At 47.5% G+C, this 17,456-nt stretch overlaps 1 protein-coding gene across 2 annotated transcripts in view; it reads left to right on the top strand.

Annotated features, from left to right (window-relative positions):
* Positions 1-17,193, top strand: part of SMARCE1 (SWI/SNF related, matrix associated, actin dependent regulator of chromatin, subfamily e, member 1) — an 84,216-nt gene extending 67,023 nt beyond the window's left edge. For both annotated transcript variants that reach the window (XM_015410271.1, XM_015410270.1), the window contains exons 9-11: positions 10,899-11,000; positions 14,935-15,145; positions 15,640-17,193. In XM_015410271.1, the coding sequence (XP_015265757.1) occupies positions 10,899-11,000; positions 14,935-15,145; positions 15,640-15,851 (525 nt within the window). In that variant the 3' untranslated portion in view covers positions 15,852-17,193. The remainder of the gene's footprint in view (positions 1-10,898; positions 11,001-14,934; positions 15,146-15,639) is intronic.
* The last annotated feature ends 263 nt before the right edge of the window (positions 17,194-17,456 follow it).

The following is a 17,456-nucleotide window of genomic DNA, read 5'->3' as shown; positions in this document are numbered from 1 at the left end:
GATGGTCTGGGCCTTTTTCATGCAACTACGGACTTTTCGTTGCAGGATCTAGACAAGAGTATTAAGGCCTCCCGATCTCTAGGGATCTCTTCCACGACCCGGCACTCAAATAAAACACGGACATGGTCCTGTCCTTGGCAAAGAGGCATAACATCCCATCAGTCTCCAGACACCAGATGGAGACCTAGATCGTATTCCGGTAGCCAGAAGTCCTCCTTCTAAAGGCCGAAGACTGGTCCTACCCAACAAACGTCACGTACCAAGCAGGTCAAGTCATCCAAGCTGAGCTTTTGACTTCCCTGTTCCCAAGTCAGCACAAACCCGTCTATAGTCGTCCTCACACCACCTTCCCCACCTCTCCTCAAAGAGGTGTCCCTATTTCTGCAAAAGGGAGCTATCGAGCCTGTTCCATCTCAACTCCAGGGGACGGGATTCCAGTCCCGAAAAGAGATGGAGGTCTTCATCCCATTCTGGACCTCAGAGAACTGAACAGGTTCGTAACCTACCACCGCTTCCGCATGGTGTCTCTACAGCAAATTCTGCCGTCACTCCAAGAGGGCGTCTGGATGGCCACCCTTGACCGCCAGGATGCATACTTCCATATCACTATCCACCCCTCTCACCACCAATACCAAAGATTTGCAATTGGTCGCCACCACTACCAGTACACGGCTCTTCCTTTCGGCCTCTCCAGCGCCCTACGGCTATGTACAAAAACGATGATCGTCGTTGCAGCCTTCCTACGGCTGAGAGGGATATCTGTTTACCCGTACATAGACTGGCTGCTGGTGGCTTCATCACGACAGGTACTGCTCGCCAATGGCGAAGAAGCTTTGTCCCTTCTGGCCACGCTTGGCCTCATGGTCAACCATCCAAAGTCCCAATTGCGTCCAATGCAGCGAATTCAATACATCGGTGCCATCCTGGATTCCACCTCCTGCATGGCATACCTACCTCAGGACAGGGCCACAGATATCATCAATCTGGCCAACCTGGTGCGTACCCAACTGTCAGCTACGGCATTCCGGGTCCAGCGGTTGCTTGGTCTAATGGCATCCACAACGGCAGTACCCAACTGTCAGCTACGGCCTTCCGGGTCCAGCGGTTGCTTGGTCTAATGGCATCCACAACGGCAAAGCTCAGGATGCGCCCGCTGCAGCTGTGGTTCCTCCACAATTACAACTTGGCGATGAACCCGCACAAGGTCGTGCTCTTCCCACCCTCCGTAGTGCTGGAATCCTTGGAATGGTGGACCCAGCCATCCAATCTTCTTCAAGGGGCTTCCTTACAGGGATGGGGAGCTAACTCTATGGACATCTCCATAGGAGACATGTGGGACGAACACACCGCTCGTCGTCACATCAACTACCTAGAGCTGATGGCTATACGACACGCTGTTACCAGTTTCCGCCTACTAATCGCCGGAAAATGTGTCACTGTCTTGACAGACAATACGACTGCTCTGTCATACGTCAACAGGCAGGGAGGCACAGTATTGGTGTGCCTCTGCAATCTTACCATCGCCCTGTGGGATTTCTGCATTGCCCACAATATATTCCTCATCGCCGTTCACATTCCAGGACATCTGAACACGGAAGCGGACCAACTCAGCCGTTCGGCACTCAGCCTGCACGAATGGGGACTGCACCCCGCATACCTGTCTCCACTCTTCCTCAGGTGGGGGACTCCCCTAGTGGACGTGTTTGCGACCAGGCACAACACCAAATGTCACCTTTTCTGCAGTTGTGGAGGGAGCAACCCCTTATCTCTCGGGGACGGCCTCCTTTACCCGTGGTCCACTTTACTCCTCTACATGTTTCCCCCCTGCCACTGCTCCTCAGAGTTGTCAGGAAGATTCTCGAGGAAAACGCAGACGTCATCCTGATAGCGCCTTGGTGGCCGAGGCAGCCGTGGTTCTCCACGATTCTGGAACTGTCGTCCGGAATGTATCACCAATTCCCACCGTCTCCAGACTTGCTCCAGCTGTCTCAGTCCCCTGTGCTCCACCACAATCTTCCGCAGCTAAAGCTGACTGCATGGCAGGTACAGGCCCGGCGTTCTCGTCTCCTGTGATTGAGGTCCTCATGAACTCTTGGAAAGCGTCCACACGTAAGTCGTACGGTTACAAGTGGAAATGCTTCTGTTCCTTTCTGGACACTGACACCTTTACAGCCATGACTGCTGGCCTCGATAAGGTTTTTACTTTTGTCCTATCCCTAGCTGACTCGGGACTTACCCACTCCTCGTTAAAAGTTTACTTGGCCGCGTTATCGGCCTTCCGTGTTGATATAAATGGGTGCACTCTGTTTTCGCATCCAGTTACTAAACGTTTCCTAAAGGGTTTACTACGTTTATACCCTCCAGTCAAAGCTCCAATCGCTTTATGGGACCTTCCCTTGGTCTTATGTCAGTTGACCAGACAGCCCTTCGAACCACTCGCCAGCTGTCAAATGAAACTCCTGGCGTGGAAAACGGCATTCCGCGTTGCCATTACCTCGGCCAGACGAGTGGGTGAACTCCTGGCTTTCAGACACGACTCACGTTATCTATCCTTCCTTCCGGATGGGGTCCGTCTGGTACCAGATGTTTCTTTCTTACCCAAGGTGGTATCTGAATTCCATTTGCAGTCTGAAGTTTTCCTCCCTGATTTCTATCCTGATCCGAAATCACAGGAAGACAGGCTAATGCACAATTTGGATGTGAAGCGGGCTCTCCTTTTCTATCTAGATAGGACGCACCCCACCAGACAAACGTCAAAGCTTTTTGTCTCATACGCTACACTTCATGTGGGCACTCCAATCACAGTCCAAGTGGATCGTAGGTCTGATACAACTATGCTACCTACTGGCGAGACAGCCGTTACCAGGCCCGGTGCAGGCTCATTCCACCAGGGCTGTCGCGACATCCACTGCATTTCTGAAGGGAGTACAGCTGCAAGACATTTGCAAAGCCGCAACCTGGGCTACGCCTAATACCTTCATCAGGCACTACGCCCTAGACGTCCGTAAAATCACCGGTGACAATCTGGGACGTCAGGTTTTATCATCGGCTAAGCAGTAAACACCTGACAGCACCCACCTCCAGGTAGGCTACTGCTTGCTAATCTCCCATTGGTGTGAAGCACAGAGACCACGAAGAAGATAAACAGGTTGCTGGTGATCTTCGAGTGGTCATCTGTGCATTCACACCACCCGCCCTCCTGCCCCGCTGCTGTCTTCTTCTACCTGTTTTATTAGGAGTTGATACGCGGCAGTTTGTAGGAACTGGCAAGATGTCCGCGCCCGTCCCTCTGGGCATGCGCAGTGGGGCTCCTGCGCATGCCCGGAGGGGCTGGGCGCGAAAATCCGTTAAAAGAGTTTGCTACAGCACCGGCAGATCCAGTGCAGGCGCACTAGATCCCCATTGGTGTGAATGCACAGATGACCACTCGAAGATCACCAGTTACTGGTAAGCAACCTGTTTTTTCAGTTGCCCAGTCAGGGCTGCCCCTACCAGCATCCTTTTACCACATAATGAAGGCCGAATGGGACAAACCGGCTAAACCCAAGACAAATCATCCCCTTTTCTCCAAGCTATATTCCCTGATGCCAGAGGCCTCACAAAAATTAAAACTGCCCGTAGTGGATGATCCCGTTAACAACTTGTATTCCAACTCGGTGCTCCCGATGGGATGCCGAAGGATCACACGGACAGGCGAAAGAACTTTGAGGCCTCAGCGGCAGCTATAAAAGCTTCCACAGCGGGCTCTCTGTTCGCCAGGGCGGCATACGAATGGGCAGACAAACTAGCCGCAGCTAATAGCGGGGCGCCAAAAGAGTTTAAAGATGAGTTTAAAAACATATCTCTGGCGCTGGCCTTTACGACAGATGCCATTCTAGACACCCTGCAGCTTTCAGCGAGAGCGTTAGCATGTAGCATTACAGCGAGACATAATACCTGGCTTCGCTACTGGGATGTTGATTCATCAGCCCAGACCAAAGTGGCGGCGGTTCCCTTCAAAGGAACAAATCTGTTCGGGGAGGGGCTGGACAGATATCTGGTGGAGGATAAGGACAAAAAGAAAGTCCTTCCCTCTAAGAAGAGGGAGTTTAAAAGTAGGAAACGCTTTCAGCCCTTTTGTGACCAAAAGAGGGGACAGAAACAAACCTTCTCCAGGCCCCCCAGAGGCAAATGGCAACCTAGACATCAGACTGGAAAGCCCTTCACACATAACAAGGGAGATCAGTCAGTGCTCAAAGCCCCCAAGAAAGGAGCTTCAGCGTGACTATCAACCTCTACCAGGGCAACAAAAGATCAGAGGGAGGCTACAAGCCTTCTCGGATCGGTGGCACCAGACAATTTCAGACCAGTGGGTTTTAGAGACAGTATCACAGGGATACAAGCTAGAGTTTCTCTCCATCCCACATCAAAGGTGCGTCAAAATGCCAAAGTTTCGAAAACAATCAAAACATCTACAGGTCAAGGAGGCTATCCTCCATCTCTTAGAGATAGGAGCAATAGAGAGGGTACCCTCGCCCCAAAAGGGACAGGGCGTATACTCCATCTTCTTCGTGGTACCAAAGAAAAACGGGACCACGAGGGCCATTTTAGACCTAAAATGGCTGAACCGACATATCAGGGACAAGAAGTTCAGGATGGAGACATTAAAGTCCATCCTGCTGGCCATTCAACAGGGGGACTTTATGACGTCACTGGACCTATCCGAGGCCTACCTGCACGTGCCAATACACAGCACACACAGGAAGTTTCTGAGGTTCAGCTACGCGGGCTCGCACTTCCAGTACAAGGCACTCCCCTTTGGACTCAGGTCGTCACCCAGAGTATTCACGAAAGTCCTTGTGACGCTGGTGGCACACCTGAGACTAGGGAGGGTGGGGCTTTTCCCCTATTTAGACGACATTCTCGTGAAAGCCCCATCAGACACAGAGTGCACAACGGCACTGAACCTTACAATTCAGACTCTGACGGATCACGGCTTTGTGGTGAATTTTCAAAAAAGCCACCTGCATCCCACACAGAAACTACAACACCTGGGGGTGGAAATCGACACGTTACAGGCAATGTTCCCTCTAAGCTGTGGGGTCTTGTGAGCAAAAATTCTACTCTGTGAGCTCCTGGCATTAAAGTCGTGAGCGAGCGATTTGGCTGCTGCATCAATTAGTCTGCTCTGGAGCCATCCCTTCCTGAGCCAAGACAAAAATGTGTGAGCCAGAGGCTAAAAAACTGTGAGCTAGCTCACACTAACTCAGCTTAGAGGGAACCCTGGTTACAGGACAGGGTTTTTCTGTCACAAGAAAGGGAACAGAAAATCAGAACCCTAATGGACCGGGCATTGACGGACCGCAAAATGGAACTCATGACACTGTCCAAATTACTGGAGATGCTAGTATCCTGCCAGGAGATAGTAATGTGGGCCCGTTTTCATACCAGACCCCTGCAGAGACTCCTCCTACCATTCCAAGGGGAAATAATGCGCAAAAGCTTCAAACTTATACATTTACCCCCAGCAGTTTGACACCAACTATCTTGGTGGCAGAAGTCGACACGCTTCAAAGAGGGATCTCCCCTCAGGGACCCCTCAAGACTGATTATGACAACAGACGCAAGTCTGTCGGGAGGGGGGCACACTCGGGCGATAGAATGACACAGGGAGAATGGTCAGTCTAGGAGTCGAGGGAGAGTATCAACCTACTGGAGCTGAGGGCGATTCGCCTGGGGCTCCTGAGCCTGGCAGACACCCTTTTGGGACATCACGTTCTAGTCCAGACGGACAACACCATGGCAAAGGCCTATGTGAACAGACGGGGGAACCAGAGTCCGCTCCCTAAATGCGGAAGCCACAAAATTGATCTCATGGGCAGAGCGTCACCTGTTGTCCCTGAAAGCAACTCACGTGGCAGGCAGGGACAACAGGTTGGCGGACTGGCTAAGCCGAAAACGGCTGGACCAGGCAGAATGGAGACTGACCCCAGAGGTGTTCCAACAGATAGGCAAACAGTTCGGACAGATGGACCTGGACCTGGACCTGTTCGCGACGGAGGAAAACTGTCAGATCCCAGCCTTCTTCTCACGGGGTCAAAATACACTGGCACAAGGGACAGACGCTCTCAATTGCCCGTGGCCGCAGGGACTTCTGTATGCTTTCCCACCTTTGCAGATAATACACAGAGTACTGCAAAGGGTGCGACAACAGAAAGCAGAGGTAGTGCTAATTGCACCCTTCTGGCCACGGCAGTCCTGGTTCCAGGACCTACAGGGAATGTCGGTAACGAAGCCCTGGCGTCTACCTCTAAGGGAGGACCTATTATCCCAAGGGCCAACAAGACACCCACAACCGGGGCTATTAAAGCTAACAACCTGGAGGCTGAGCGGGAAATGCTAGTAGGAGCAGGGTACCCAGACGGAGTGGTAGACACGATGCTAGCATCCAGAAAAGCCTCCACCAAAAGATCCTACGATCACACCTGGAAAGTTTTTCGGGAGTGGTGCGTGGCAAGGGAGTCAGACCCACCTAAGGCATCAGTTAAGACGATCTTAACCTTCCTACAGGACGGTCTGGGGAAAGGCCTTAGTACTAGTACCCTAAGAAGGCAGGTATCTGCCATATCAGCCACACTAGGAGCTGAACAGGGATGGTCGCTTCTCAGACACCCTCATGTTAAGAGGTTTCTAAGAGGGGTGGCCCTCATTAATCCTCCACTAGTTCATAGATATCCCACATGGAACCTTAATACAGTTTTGAGAGCCCTCTGCAAAAGCCAATGGCATCATGCCCTCTCAAGGAATTAACCTTGTGCTTCAGACACATGAAGATACCTTGTACTAAATAAGACCATTGTCTTCTTCGGTAGTATCTCTCCAGAGTTTCCAGTAGAAGTCTTTCCTACCTGGTCCTGTTTAACTGGAGGTGCTAGGGATTGAATCTGGGACTTTCTATGTGCAAAGCATTCGCTGGACATTGAGCTATTCCATATTTCAAGTCAGTATGTTTTGAGGGGTTCTTTACTAGTCTGTGTGCATTCTTTCCACATATATGCATGCACATACTGTTGATTCTTGTTCCCCTAGTGCCACAACTTGCTCTTGCAAATGGGTAGAAATACCTTGTCATGTATCGGCTACAAGCGCAGGTGTCAGTCACACAGCTTCAGAATGTTCTTGAAATCACCTGCTGGATCTGAATGCACATGTTAGGTGTATTTTGGGGAGGTTTTTTTGCCTACAGAGCTAACCTTTCCCTGACTGGGGAGAGGTGAGGGGCGAGGTCCACCATTTATATGTATCCTGTGAAAGCTCTTTGTAGAGCAGATATAATAAAGGTGTGGACTAACTCTCCAAATATTCCTGTACATGCCGTTCTCCATCATAACAATGCAACTCTTGAACTGGGTGAAACGGGGAGTTGCTTCTTTCAAAGGCGTTGGTGCATCTTTTCATTAGCATGTAAATGCCAAAACCTATTTCTCAATAGGTGTGCTTTGACTTCCTTTGTTGCTAAATAAGAGTAGAAATTACATTGTATGTACTTGGTATTCTTTTGATACCATAAATGGCAGTTATGAATCCCCTAGTCCTAAATTGTTCTGTAGTGTTGGACCCACCTCCGAGAAGGCCCTGCTGTGTACCTGCATAGATCGTGCACTACCCCATGAGAAGAATTTCTCTGTAGACCTCAAGGGGCAAGGAATACTATGATTAAAATCAAATTCAAATTAACCTAATGCTTGTTGCAATCTATGAATCTTAACTCAGCCTAAGTAAGAACTTTCAAAGGGACTTGGGCCAGTGAATCTAATAAGGAAGGAAAGTTTCACAGATGCCAGGCAAGTCCCAAGACTATATGGCACACATGGAGAATTCAGCAAAGTACAATTGCATGATTTCAGGGAAGTTTGTCGGTTACAGATTGTAATAATTAGGCAAAGACTTAAAAAGCAGACAGCAGTCTGTTTGGGTTGCGTCTTACCTTGTGTCGCATTCTACAGACAGACTGGGGTTCTTACAGACATAGTGTCCTCCTTGCTTACCAGAGAGCATTTTGGTTTGGCAGGCAGAGGTGAGTTTGGATTTGTTGTTGAGGCCCAACTGACACTCTTGCACACCCAAGCCATCAGGCAGGTCTGACAGATCTCTTGTTTTCCATCCACCATTTTTTAAAAAGTACTTAGCGATGTGCACACAACTGCTTATTCGCACCTCTTCCGTCCCCCTCCCCCCCACACAGGGGCTGCTCAGAACTTGCTGAGAATGCTGGGATATGGAGTTCACTGCTATCCTCCCTCTAATCTTTTCAATTGACCCCTTCCTCAAAGGACAGAAAAAAGCTGAAGAACAGAGGCGTCTTTCTTTTAGGGTTTTTAAAGATTAGAGGGAGGATGGCAGTGAACTCCATATCCCAGCATTCTCAGCAAGCACCTGTGCAATTGCTCAGAGAGCAAACTTGTACGGGAGGAAACCACGGATTAAAATGAAGATTCTATGTGATGCAAAAGAAAGAGGCGGATTTCAGTTACCAAACTTTAGACTATAGCATGATGCGGTATGTTTAACCTGGTTGCAACAATGGACTACGTTAGATAATAAGAAATTGTTGGCATTAGAAGGACATGATTGTAAATTCGGTTGGCACGCCTACTTATGGTATGAGAAAGCGAAAATGGATGGCTTTTTTAAACACCATTATATTAGAAGAATTCTATTTGATACATGGACTAAGTATAGAAGGTTCTTCTCGGACGAGATACCACTTTGGATAGTACCGGCAGAGGTAATAAAACCTTTTTCGACATATAAAGGAGAAGATTGGGTACAGTATGGAGGCATGTTGAAACCAGTGGGAAAAACATTTGAAATGAAAATAGGAGAGGACTTGGCTTTTAAATATGGTTGGTTGCAATATAGACAGATAAATGATTTGTTTAAAAAAGATAAAAAAGCTTTTGGGTTTAGGAAAAAATATAATGATATTGAGAATGTATGGCTTGAGGGGGGTAAAAAAATTATTTCAAAAATGTATAAGATATTGCTAAAATGGTACACAGAAGATGAGACAGTTAAAGAGCAGATGATAAAATGGGCGGTTAACATGGAGAGGGCAAACTTGTAAAAACAAAATGGCTGACAGCCCCGCGAACTACATATCCCAACAGGCTCATCCGTGCTTGTGGGCATGCTCCGAGGACCAACTTTTTGAAAAAATGGCCAACAGGCTGACTCCATGTCTGCTGACGTCTGATCACTCCAGGGCCAGTAGAAGTGCTGGGTATAAGCTTTCACGCACATGAAAGCATGCACATGAAAGCTTATACCCAGAATTAAACTTCGTTGGTCTTAAAGGTGCCACTGGACTCACTTTGTTCTGTTGCTTCGGACCAACATGGCTGCCCACCTGAATCTGTTTTCTCTGTTGAGTTAGTTTTTGGTAATTTGGTGAGAGGTTTAGAATTGAAGCCCTTTTCATGGTCATTGATAGGTCGGTGGTAGGATTACTTCCTACCTCTTTGTAAGGGTATTAAAGAAATTATGATCTACCCTTTTAGACTTAATGGGCCCAGCTGGTTTTGAAACTCAGAAGCAATTCTGCCAAAGGCATTGTGGTAGCATGGAATGCTGAATTAATGGGATCTGTCCTCCTTGGGTCCTTTGGTCGATTAGAGAGTTTTGGGGTCTTGAAACTGCTTAGGAAACGGCTGTCACATTGTTAGCTGAAATCTGGTGCCAAATCAGATGGAACACACCATAGGGCCCATTTGCTAGCCCATCACGTAGTGGTGATGGTGGTAATGCAAGCTTTGCATCAGCGGGCTCTTGTTTCGAAAGGTTATTTAACATAATCCATGATCTGTTGACACCAGCTTCTATGGAAGCTGATGTGGTTCCTAGTGACAAATTTTTGTTAGATTCTTGGCTGATAGAATATCTCTGCCATGTGGTGCGGCTTGGATGTCAGATTAAGTGTAGATCCTGTACCAAAGGCATTAGAAGCACCCATCTGTCGGTATTCTGAGGCTATCTTCAGACTGGTAACCCTGGGCATTGTGTGGGATAGTGAAGGCTATCACTCGCATACTGGATCAGTTCTTGATGTCTGCCCCCTTCTTTAGACACATTCACTCTTCTTCAGCTTGATTGTGGGCTTTCTCAGTTATTGTTCAAATCAAGTTACTTTGACCAGGTGGAAGGAATAAGGAGAACCACATCTGTTTTGAGGCAATGGCATGCACTAGTCCTTTTTTCTGAAGGATCTTGGCTGGGTGGCTGCGACGACAGTTGTTCTAGTATTGCTGAAGACTCTGTCGGTGTTGATAACAGTGGGCAGTTAGTTAATGCAGTGTTTTTACATGTTCTTATGTATAGTGATTTTGTTGTTCTGGGCTGTATAGGTGTGTGTTTGTCAGCCATTTTGAACCTTTGGGGGGGAAAGCAGGAGAAAAATATTTCAACCAGTAAATGTGCAGCATTCAGCTTAGCAGACTAATCCTATTTGTGAAGCATTTAGTGCCAGCATGCTTCTGAAAATTAATTGGACTTTCCTTTCTGGCAGAAGTTAAAGGCATGTATACAGTAAGGATGTAAGCCAGTAGTCAGGGTTGCCTCCCAACTTAATCCTTGGAAATATGAATCTGCAATGAGTTCGCGTCTCTAGGAGTTCTCAGCACCCACAGAAATCTGCAATTAATAGAGGGTTTCCGCCCCTAGTTGAACTGGTTTAAAACAGGCTTGTTTGTGTTGGGGGATATGATTTCATCACCATATTTCTTTAAGAACTTTTATTTTTAGCTCTGAAATCTGTATTTTCCCCTCCCCGAGCACAGTAACATTTATGCATTTGATCTGACATATTAGTAACATGTATATGTTCACTTCATCTTATAACTTTTTTTGTGTGTGTCTTCCAGCGGAAACTGGAAGCTGAGCTCCTGCAAATAGAGGAACGTCACCAGGAAAAGAAAAGGAAGTTCTTGGAAAGTACAGAATCCTTTAACAATGAGCTCAAGAGGGTATGGTTCTGCAAAGTATTTTCTGCATGTAGCACGGAATCCAATTAACACGTGACCTCTTTTGTTTCATTCCATGTGCGTAGATACATGTGTGGTGTGGTGCATGGTTCTCTAGAGCTGACAATAGAGAGTGTTGGAATCTTTGATATTTTTAACAGTCTCTAGCCCATTGAGAGATTTTGTCTGGCAGCACTAGAGGTTAAATCTGAGACTTTATGCCATTGATCAGTGCTAATCTAGGTTTAATGGTTAGATTCAAGTCCCGTAGCACCTCAGAAGAAGAGGAGGAGGAGTTTGGATTTATACCCCATCTTTCACTACCTGAAGGAGCCTCAGAGCGGCTCACAGTCTCCTTTCCCTTCCCCTCCCCACAACCGACACCCTGTGAGGTAGGTGGGGCTGAGAGAGCTCTTTCGAGGACTGCTCTTGAGAGAAATTGTGACTGACCCAGGGTCACACCAGTAGCTTCAAGTGGAGGAGTGGGGAATCAAACCTGGTTCTCCCAGATTAGAGTCCACACTCTTAACCACTACACCAGGGGTGACCAAACTTGCTCAGCATAAGAGCCACATAGAATAAATGTCAGATGTTTGAGAGCCGCTGGTGGATCCCCAAGATCACACAATAATTTCACGTTTCAAAGAAAGCAAAGTTTATTTCAAAGCATTGGAAAGATACTCAAACACGTTCTTTGTTAGAACTGGGGACCAGCAGTTAGGGCAGACATGATAAAGGGATTCAAGTTAGATACAGAACCAATGGATAACGTTCCCGCCGGCGGGCAGGAGAAAACGGTTGCTTGCTCAGATCTTGGGAACCAGGCAAACAGTAGACACAACACAGGTGCAGTTCTCAGGCTTGAGAAATAACAAGCTACAGCGAAGCATACTCTCCCCCTCACATCCTCCAGTTGTTTTACTTTGGCATTACAGCAGGCAAACACATAGGTCAGCTGGCAGGGACAGGGATCACATATGTACAACCAGAAGTCACACAGAACACCATGGCAGCTTGCTGACATACTGCCCCCTCAAAAACACACTTTAACCACCACCTCCCGGGTTGGGCGGGAGACCTCCCGGGCTGGGCGGGAGACCTCCCGGTTTGTCCGGGAACTTCCTGTGGAAACAACGAAGCAGGTAAGGGGCCCGAATATCCCCTTCTTCCACCCATTCGCGGTGCTGGGGACCGAAATCAACCCATTCAATGAGGTACCAGAGTTTACCACGTTTCAGCTTGGAATCAAGGATATCAGCGATTTCAAAATGCTCATCCCCCTCAAGGATGATCGGAGGCGGGGGAGAAACAGTTGGCCTCCATGGAGAGGTGCCAGGATCCTTCTTCAGCAAACTTTTTTTTTTTTAAACTCAGTTTGAGCATGCGCATAGGCAGCCATCCACAAAATGGCGATCTTTGCGCATGCTCAAAACACCCCGTATTACATTTAAACTTTAAAGGTAAGGACTTATCTTTAAAGTTTAAAGACCAAACTGGCCTGAAGTCCTGGACTCCTCCGTTACACTAAGGACCTCTCCTCGCTTTACAACAAAATAACCCCCCCCCCAAAAAAAGGAAGAGGTGGGGAAGGAAGAAGAAGGGGTGGATGGCAAAACGAAGAAGGGGAGGGGGGACCCAAAGCGATGGTCAGCCAAGGGTCTTCCTCCAGATACCGCAGCGCTTGCTGCTACAGCCCTCTGCACAAGCATGCAGGTGAACGGAAAGGAAAGCAGCCTGCTCTGGAAGATTCAGGAACCATACCAAACGCTGGGCTGTCCCTTCTCTCTCTGCCCAGCACTTGTAATCCAGTACCGCCGAGGCAGCGAGAGCTGGGCTTGTGTGTCCCCCCCCCCTTGCTGGCCTTCCACGGCACACCAGAGTTCACGCAGCGATCAAGCCGCATTTTGGCTTTCCTGGGCTCAGAGCACCCTCTTTCTGTCATCGGCGCTACGACTTCCTTGTGCAGTTCTTCATCGCTTCGGCCTTCCTTCTCTTCCAGGAAATGGCGCTTTGAGGAGACCGCCCGGCTGAGCACCATTTTTTTTTTTTAAAGAAACGCCAGGGCGAAGCTTCGCCCAAGCACACATCGCCTACCTTTTAAAAAAATGGCGGGTGGAAATCGGAAGCCTCTGGCTTCCGAACGGAAGTGGCTCTGCAACGTTGGAGAGCGATCAGACGGGGGGGTACAGCGATTACAACCGTTGTACTCAGGATACCACCACTTGGGGACTTAGTGGCAGAGTACAACTGTTTAAAGGGTTTTACAACGGTTAGGGACGGGAGGCAGATGTTTGCCGTGTGAACGCGGGTAAGTACACCGGTTGGAACCGGCACCTATACCGTTGTAAATCCCCCGTCGGAACGCACCCAATATGTGTGAAAAAACCACATGTGCCACTCCTGTACTACACCAAACAGGCTCTCCAGACTTTCAGGTTGTAAACAGCAAACTGTTTAGAATGTTGGAGGCAGGACTCAGGCAAAGCAGCCAGTGGGGGATAGGGAGACCGTCTGAATGACAGATCAGAGAGCGAACTGATTTTGGAGTGTGTTGGAATGTTCAGGGGAGTCCATGACCAAAATAGAATTATATATACCGGAGAATTGTAAAAACCTTCACTGATATTTCAGTAGTGGAGTCATTCAGAAGACGGTGCACTTTTAAAGCATCAGGAAGGTCCATCATGTTGGCTAAAATAGGGTTTAAATATCTAAAATGTATATCTACATAAAATTGGCAGTGCAAACAGATATGTGAAACTGTCTCAATGCATCCAGAGTTACAATGGCAAACTCGATGCCCACAGGACCAGAGAGCGCGGCTGGGGTAGATGTGCAGAGCTGCTACCGTCACTTTGCTCAGCTGGACCTGGGGAACACACGCAGGCTAGGGTTCTCAAAGAAAAGAAGGAACACCAAGAGGCTGCTGCATGAATATTTGCTTTTGGACCAACAAAAACTTCAAGAATCAAAAATGCTCAAAAAATGCCAATCCCCCCTTGTTAGGCTTTCCCCCTGGCTCTTTGAACAACCAGGAGTTTGTTTTGTGTGCGTGTTTGTGTGTGACAGAGAAACAGGGACCTTTGAGCTGGCCTCCTCCTCCCTTCTCTCCATCCAAGTCCGTCAGAGCTGTGCTTATTCACTTAGTGCTTAGTATTGCTTCAGTCCTACATCTTTATCCCCTGTGTGGCATCACAGAAAACAACCACACATTTCACATTGCTGGCTAGGCTTTTTGTGTTTTGTTAGAAACTAGGGGACTGCAACTTTCAATTTGAAAAGTAGGTTTTTGGTATACAAAATGGAAGTCATTCCCTCACACTGAATAATGCACTTTCAATCTATTCTCAATGCAGTTTAGCAATTGTTTGCAAGTGTATTTTGCCCTTTCACACAGCAAAAATCACTTGCAAAGTGCATTAGAAGTGGATTGAAAGTGCATTATTCAATGAGTATGAAAGTGCCGTTGGCCTCTCTGCAGCCTGTCTCTTTAATGACATGACAATTTCCCAAGTGCCTCATATATATTATCTTGACAGCCTTTGTTGAGAGTGTTTATAAAGTGGATCACTGGTAATGCCTGCAGGCCAGCTTGACTTTCGTCTGGAGAGAGAGGCGGGTTCACCTGGTGACTTCAGGGCCAAGGAGCGATGGGAGCCCTAGGCCAGGATGACAACACAACCAGTGTTCCCTCTAAGCTGAGTTAGCGTGAGCTAGCTCACAGTTTTTTACCCTCCGGCTCACACATTTTTGTCTTAGCTCAGGAAGGAGGGCTCCAGTCCAGAGCAAACTAATTTATGTAGCAGCCAAATCAACAGCCTGCTCACAAAGTAGAATTTTTGCTCACAGGACTTCACAGCTTAGAGGGAGCATTGAACACAACCCGATGAGAGCCTTGGATTCGGAAGTGACGGGACTTCTCTCTTTCCACCCTCAGCTGTGTAGCCTGAAGGTAGAAGTGGACATGGAAAAAATAGCTGCGGAAATAGCTCAAGCAGAGGAACAGGCCCGCAAGCGGCAGGAGGAACGGGAGAAAGAAGCAGCGGAGCAAGCCGAACGCAGTCAGAACAGTGCCAGCACTGAGGGGGAGCAAGCCGTGAGCAAGGCTGAGGAGAAGAAGGAGGAGGGGAATACTCCCATGGAGACAGGTGACCCTTTTTTTTTTAGCAAGTTGAGCTGCAAAAGTTTATTTAGGGCAGCGCAGAGAATGACACATAACTTAAGACGAAATTTTAAAACTGGAGCATATTAAAAAGAGTTTAAAGGCCACATCAGTTGGAGATCACTACCCTCTGTCCCAGTTCCTCCCTCCTTTGGGAAGGGGCTGGGGCTCAGTGTTTAGAGCATCTGTGTGGCATGCAGAAGGTCCCAGGTTCAATTCCTGGCATCTCCAGCTAAAACTGTCAAGTAGTAGGTGTTGTGAAAGACCTCCGCCTGAGACCCTGGAGAGCTGCTGCCAGTCTGAGTAGGCAAGACTAACCTTGAGGGACCAAGGGTCTGTTTCAGTGTAAGGCACCTTCGTCCGTTCCTGCAGAATTCCCATTCTGCCCCTAAGCCCTAGCAGATAGAGTGGGCAGCAACAAACACAGATGTTTAGCACATGGATATCTCATTGACAGAAATAAAAATTTCTTTCCAACAGAGGAGCCTCCTCCAGAGGAAGCGATCGAGACCCAGCAGAACGGGGAAGGGACATCCACTCCAGAAGACAAGGAGAGTGGCCAAGAAGGAGTGGAGAGCATGGCAGAGGAAGGAACCAGCGACAGCAACACCGGGTCAGAGAGCAACAGTGCCATGGTGGAGGAGCCCCCCGCTGACCCCATCGCCCCAGAAAACAGTGAAAAGAAAGAATGAGCCCAGAGCCCCATGTTGTTGATCTCTCTCTGTAAAGTGGTTGGCAAGATGCTCTTTGAGGGGTGAGGGGGGAGTGTTTGTGTTTTTTATATGTGTTGGTCACCACCTACCAGATATTAGGCGATTGTAAGTGCTCAGCTCACAGGTTCATATTTCCAGGGGCAAGCAATACCCAAAGTCCATCAGGCGGGGGGGGGGGGCAGAACCTGAGTTCTAGTCCATTTGTGGAGCTCTAAGGAAACACTTTTGCATTCGTGTCTGTCTTTTTTTTTATTTTCGTGCCTCCTTTTTTCCCCAGGGAAGTATTTCGGAGGACTGAAAAGATCTCTGTTCCTCATACCACTCTTCCAAGCAGTTTAGAATCTGATTATTAGTTGAAGAGCGAGTTCCCAGCTAATTCATTCTCTCATTTTTTTGCATTTCTTAAAAGGGATGTGTGTTTCCATGCTGTGGGTCTAATATTCCAAGCTGCAGTCCCCATAAGGCAAAACTGAAAAAATGGTTGTCTACAAATTACTGCTTCCTTATACAGAATTGCTGTTCTGCATTTCTTAAAATTTTTCTATTCGACCTGAAAAATACATAGCCTGCGAAGACTGTTGAAAAATCCTCTAGGTTGTGTTTCTGTTCTTTACCTCTTGCTTCCCTCAAATATCTTTTTCCCCTCCAGTGTTCCTTGATTTTAGCAAGTTTTCTTTTTATTTAAAACCTCTTAATACTTTATTTCTCTGGAGAGCACTATGCAAAGATAGAGTGTGAACCATAATAACAGATACTCTGCTCTTAACATTCCCTAACAGCCGCACTGTTAGAGCACTCGGATGCTGACACCAAACCTTGACAATATAATTTCCAAATCTCTACCAAAGGTTAATTCTGAGTGTAGCTTCCAATTTCCTTCCTGCAGCTGTCTGTCAGACAAGAATACAGAAGGGCATGCAGTTTGTTATCACAAGAGACGTGACTCTTCAGGGCAATTGCATGATGTGATATCGTTATGTCCTGGGGCTGATTTGGAGCACTGTGGGATCTTTCTCTTTAAGGGTCCCCCCCCCTCTTCTGGTGCTCTTTGATCCTTTTGTCAGGAATGATCTGATACAAAGGTGTGGTGAAACACAAACCGAAAGCAGTCACTTGAAGCACCTTCTCTTACCCTCCTGAGCTGTGCCACGCTCCGAAAGCTCCGTGGAAACAGTTCACATTAAACAACGAATTTGAGTTGACATGAACTTTTCAGATATCTTGCCGCATCCCAAAGTCATTTTATTTTTATTTTTAAAAACCACCTGTTTGAGAATTGCAGTTTTGGGCATGTTAGACAGATGTCTCCCTACAGGTTTTTTTTTTTAATTGTAACTTGAAGTAAAGGCAACGCATGGGGCTTGTGAATGCCTCCTATTCCATCTTGGTTTATGGTTTTGTGTTATTGATTTGTTTTTTTAAAGAACGCTTTGTTTTGTTTTTAAATGGTTTTGACATAATAAACTAGAACATGTTTTAAGAAAATCGAAAGTTTAAAAACAAAACAAAGCGTTCTTAAATGGTTTAAATCAATAACACAAAACCATAAACCAAGATGGAATAGGAGGCATTCACAAGCCCCAT

Source organism: Gekko japonicus, unplaced genomic scaffold (assembly GCF_001447785.1).
Source record: "Gekko japonicus isolate JY-2015 unplaced genomic scaffold, Gekko_japonicus_V1.1 scaffold1280, whole genome shotgun sequence".
In the NCBI taxonomy this organism is placed as follows: Eukaryota; Metazoa; Chordata; class Lepidosauria; order Squamata; family Gekkonidae; genus Gekko; species Gekko japonicus.
This window is presented reverse-complemented; position numbering and strand designations above follow the sequence as displayed.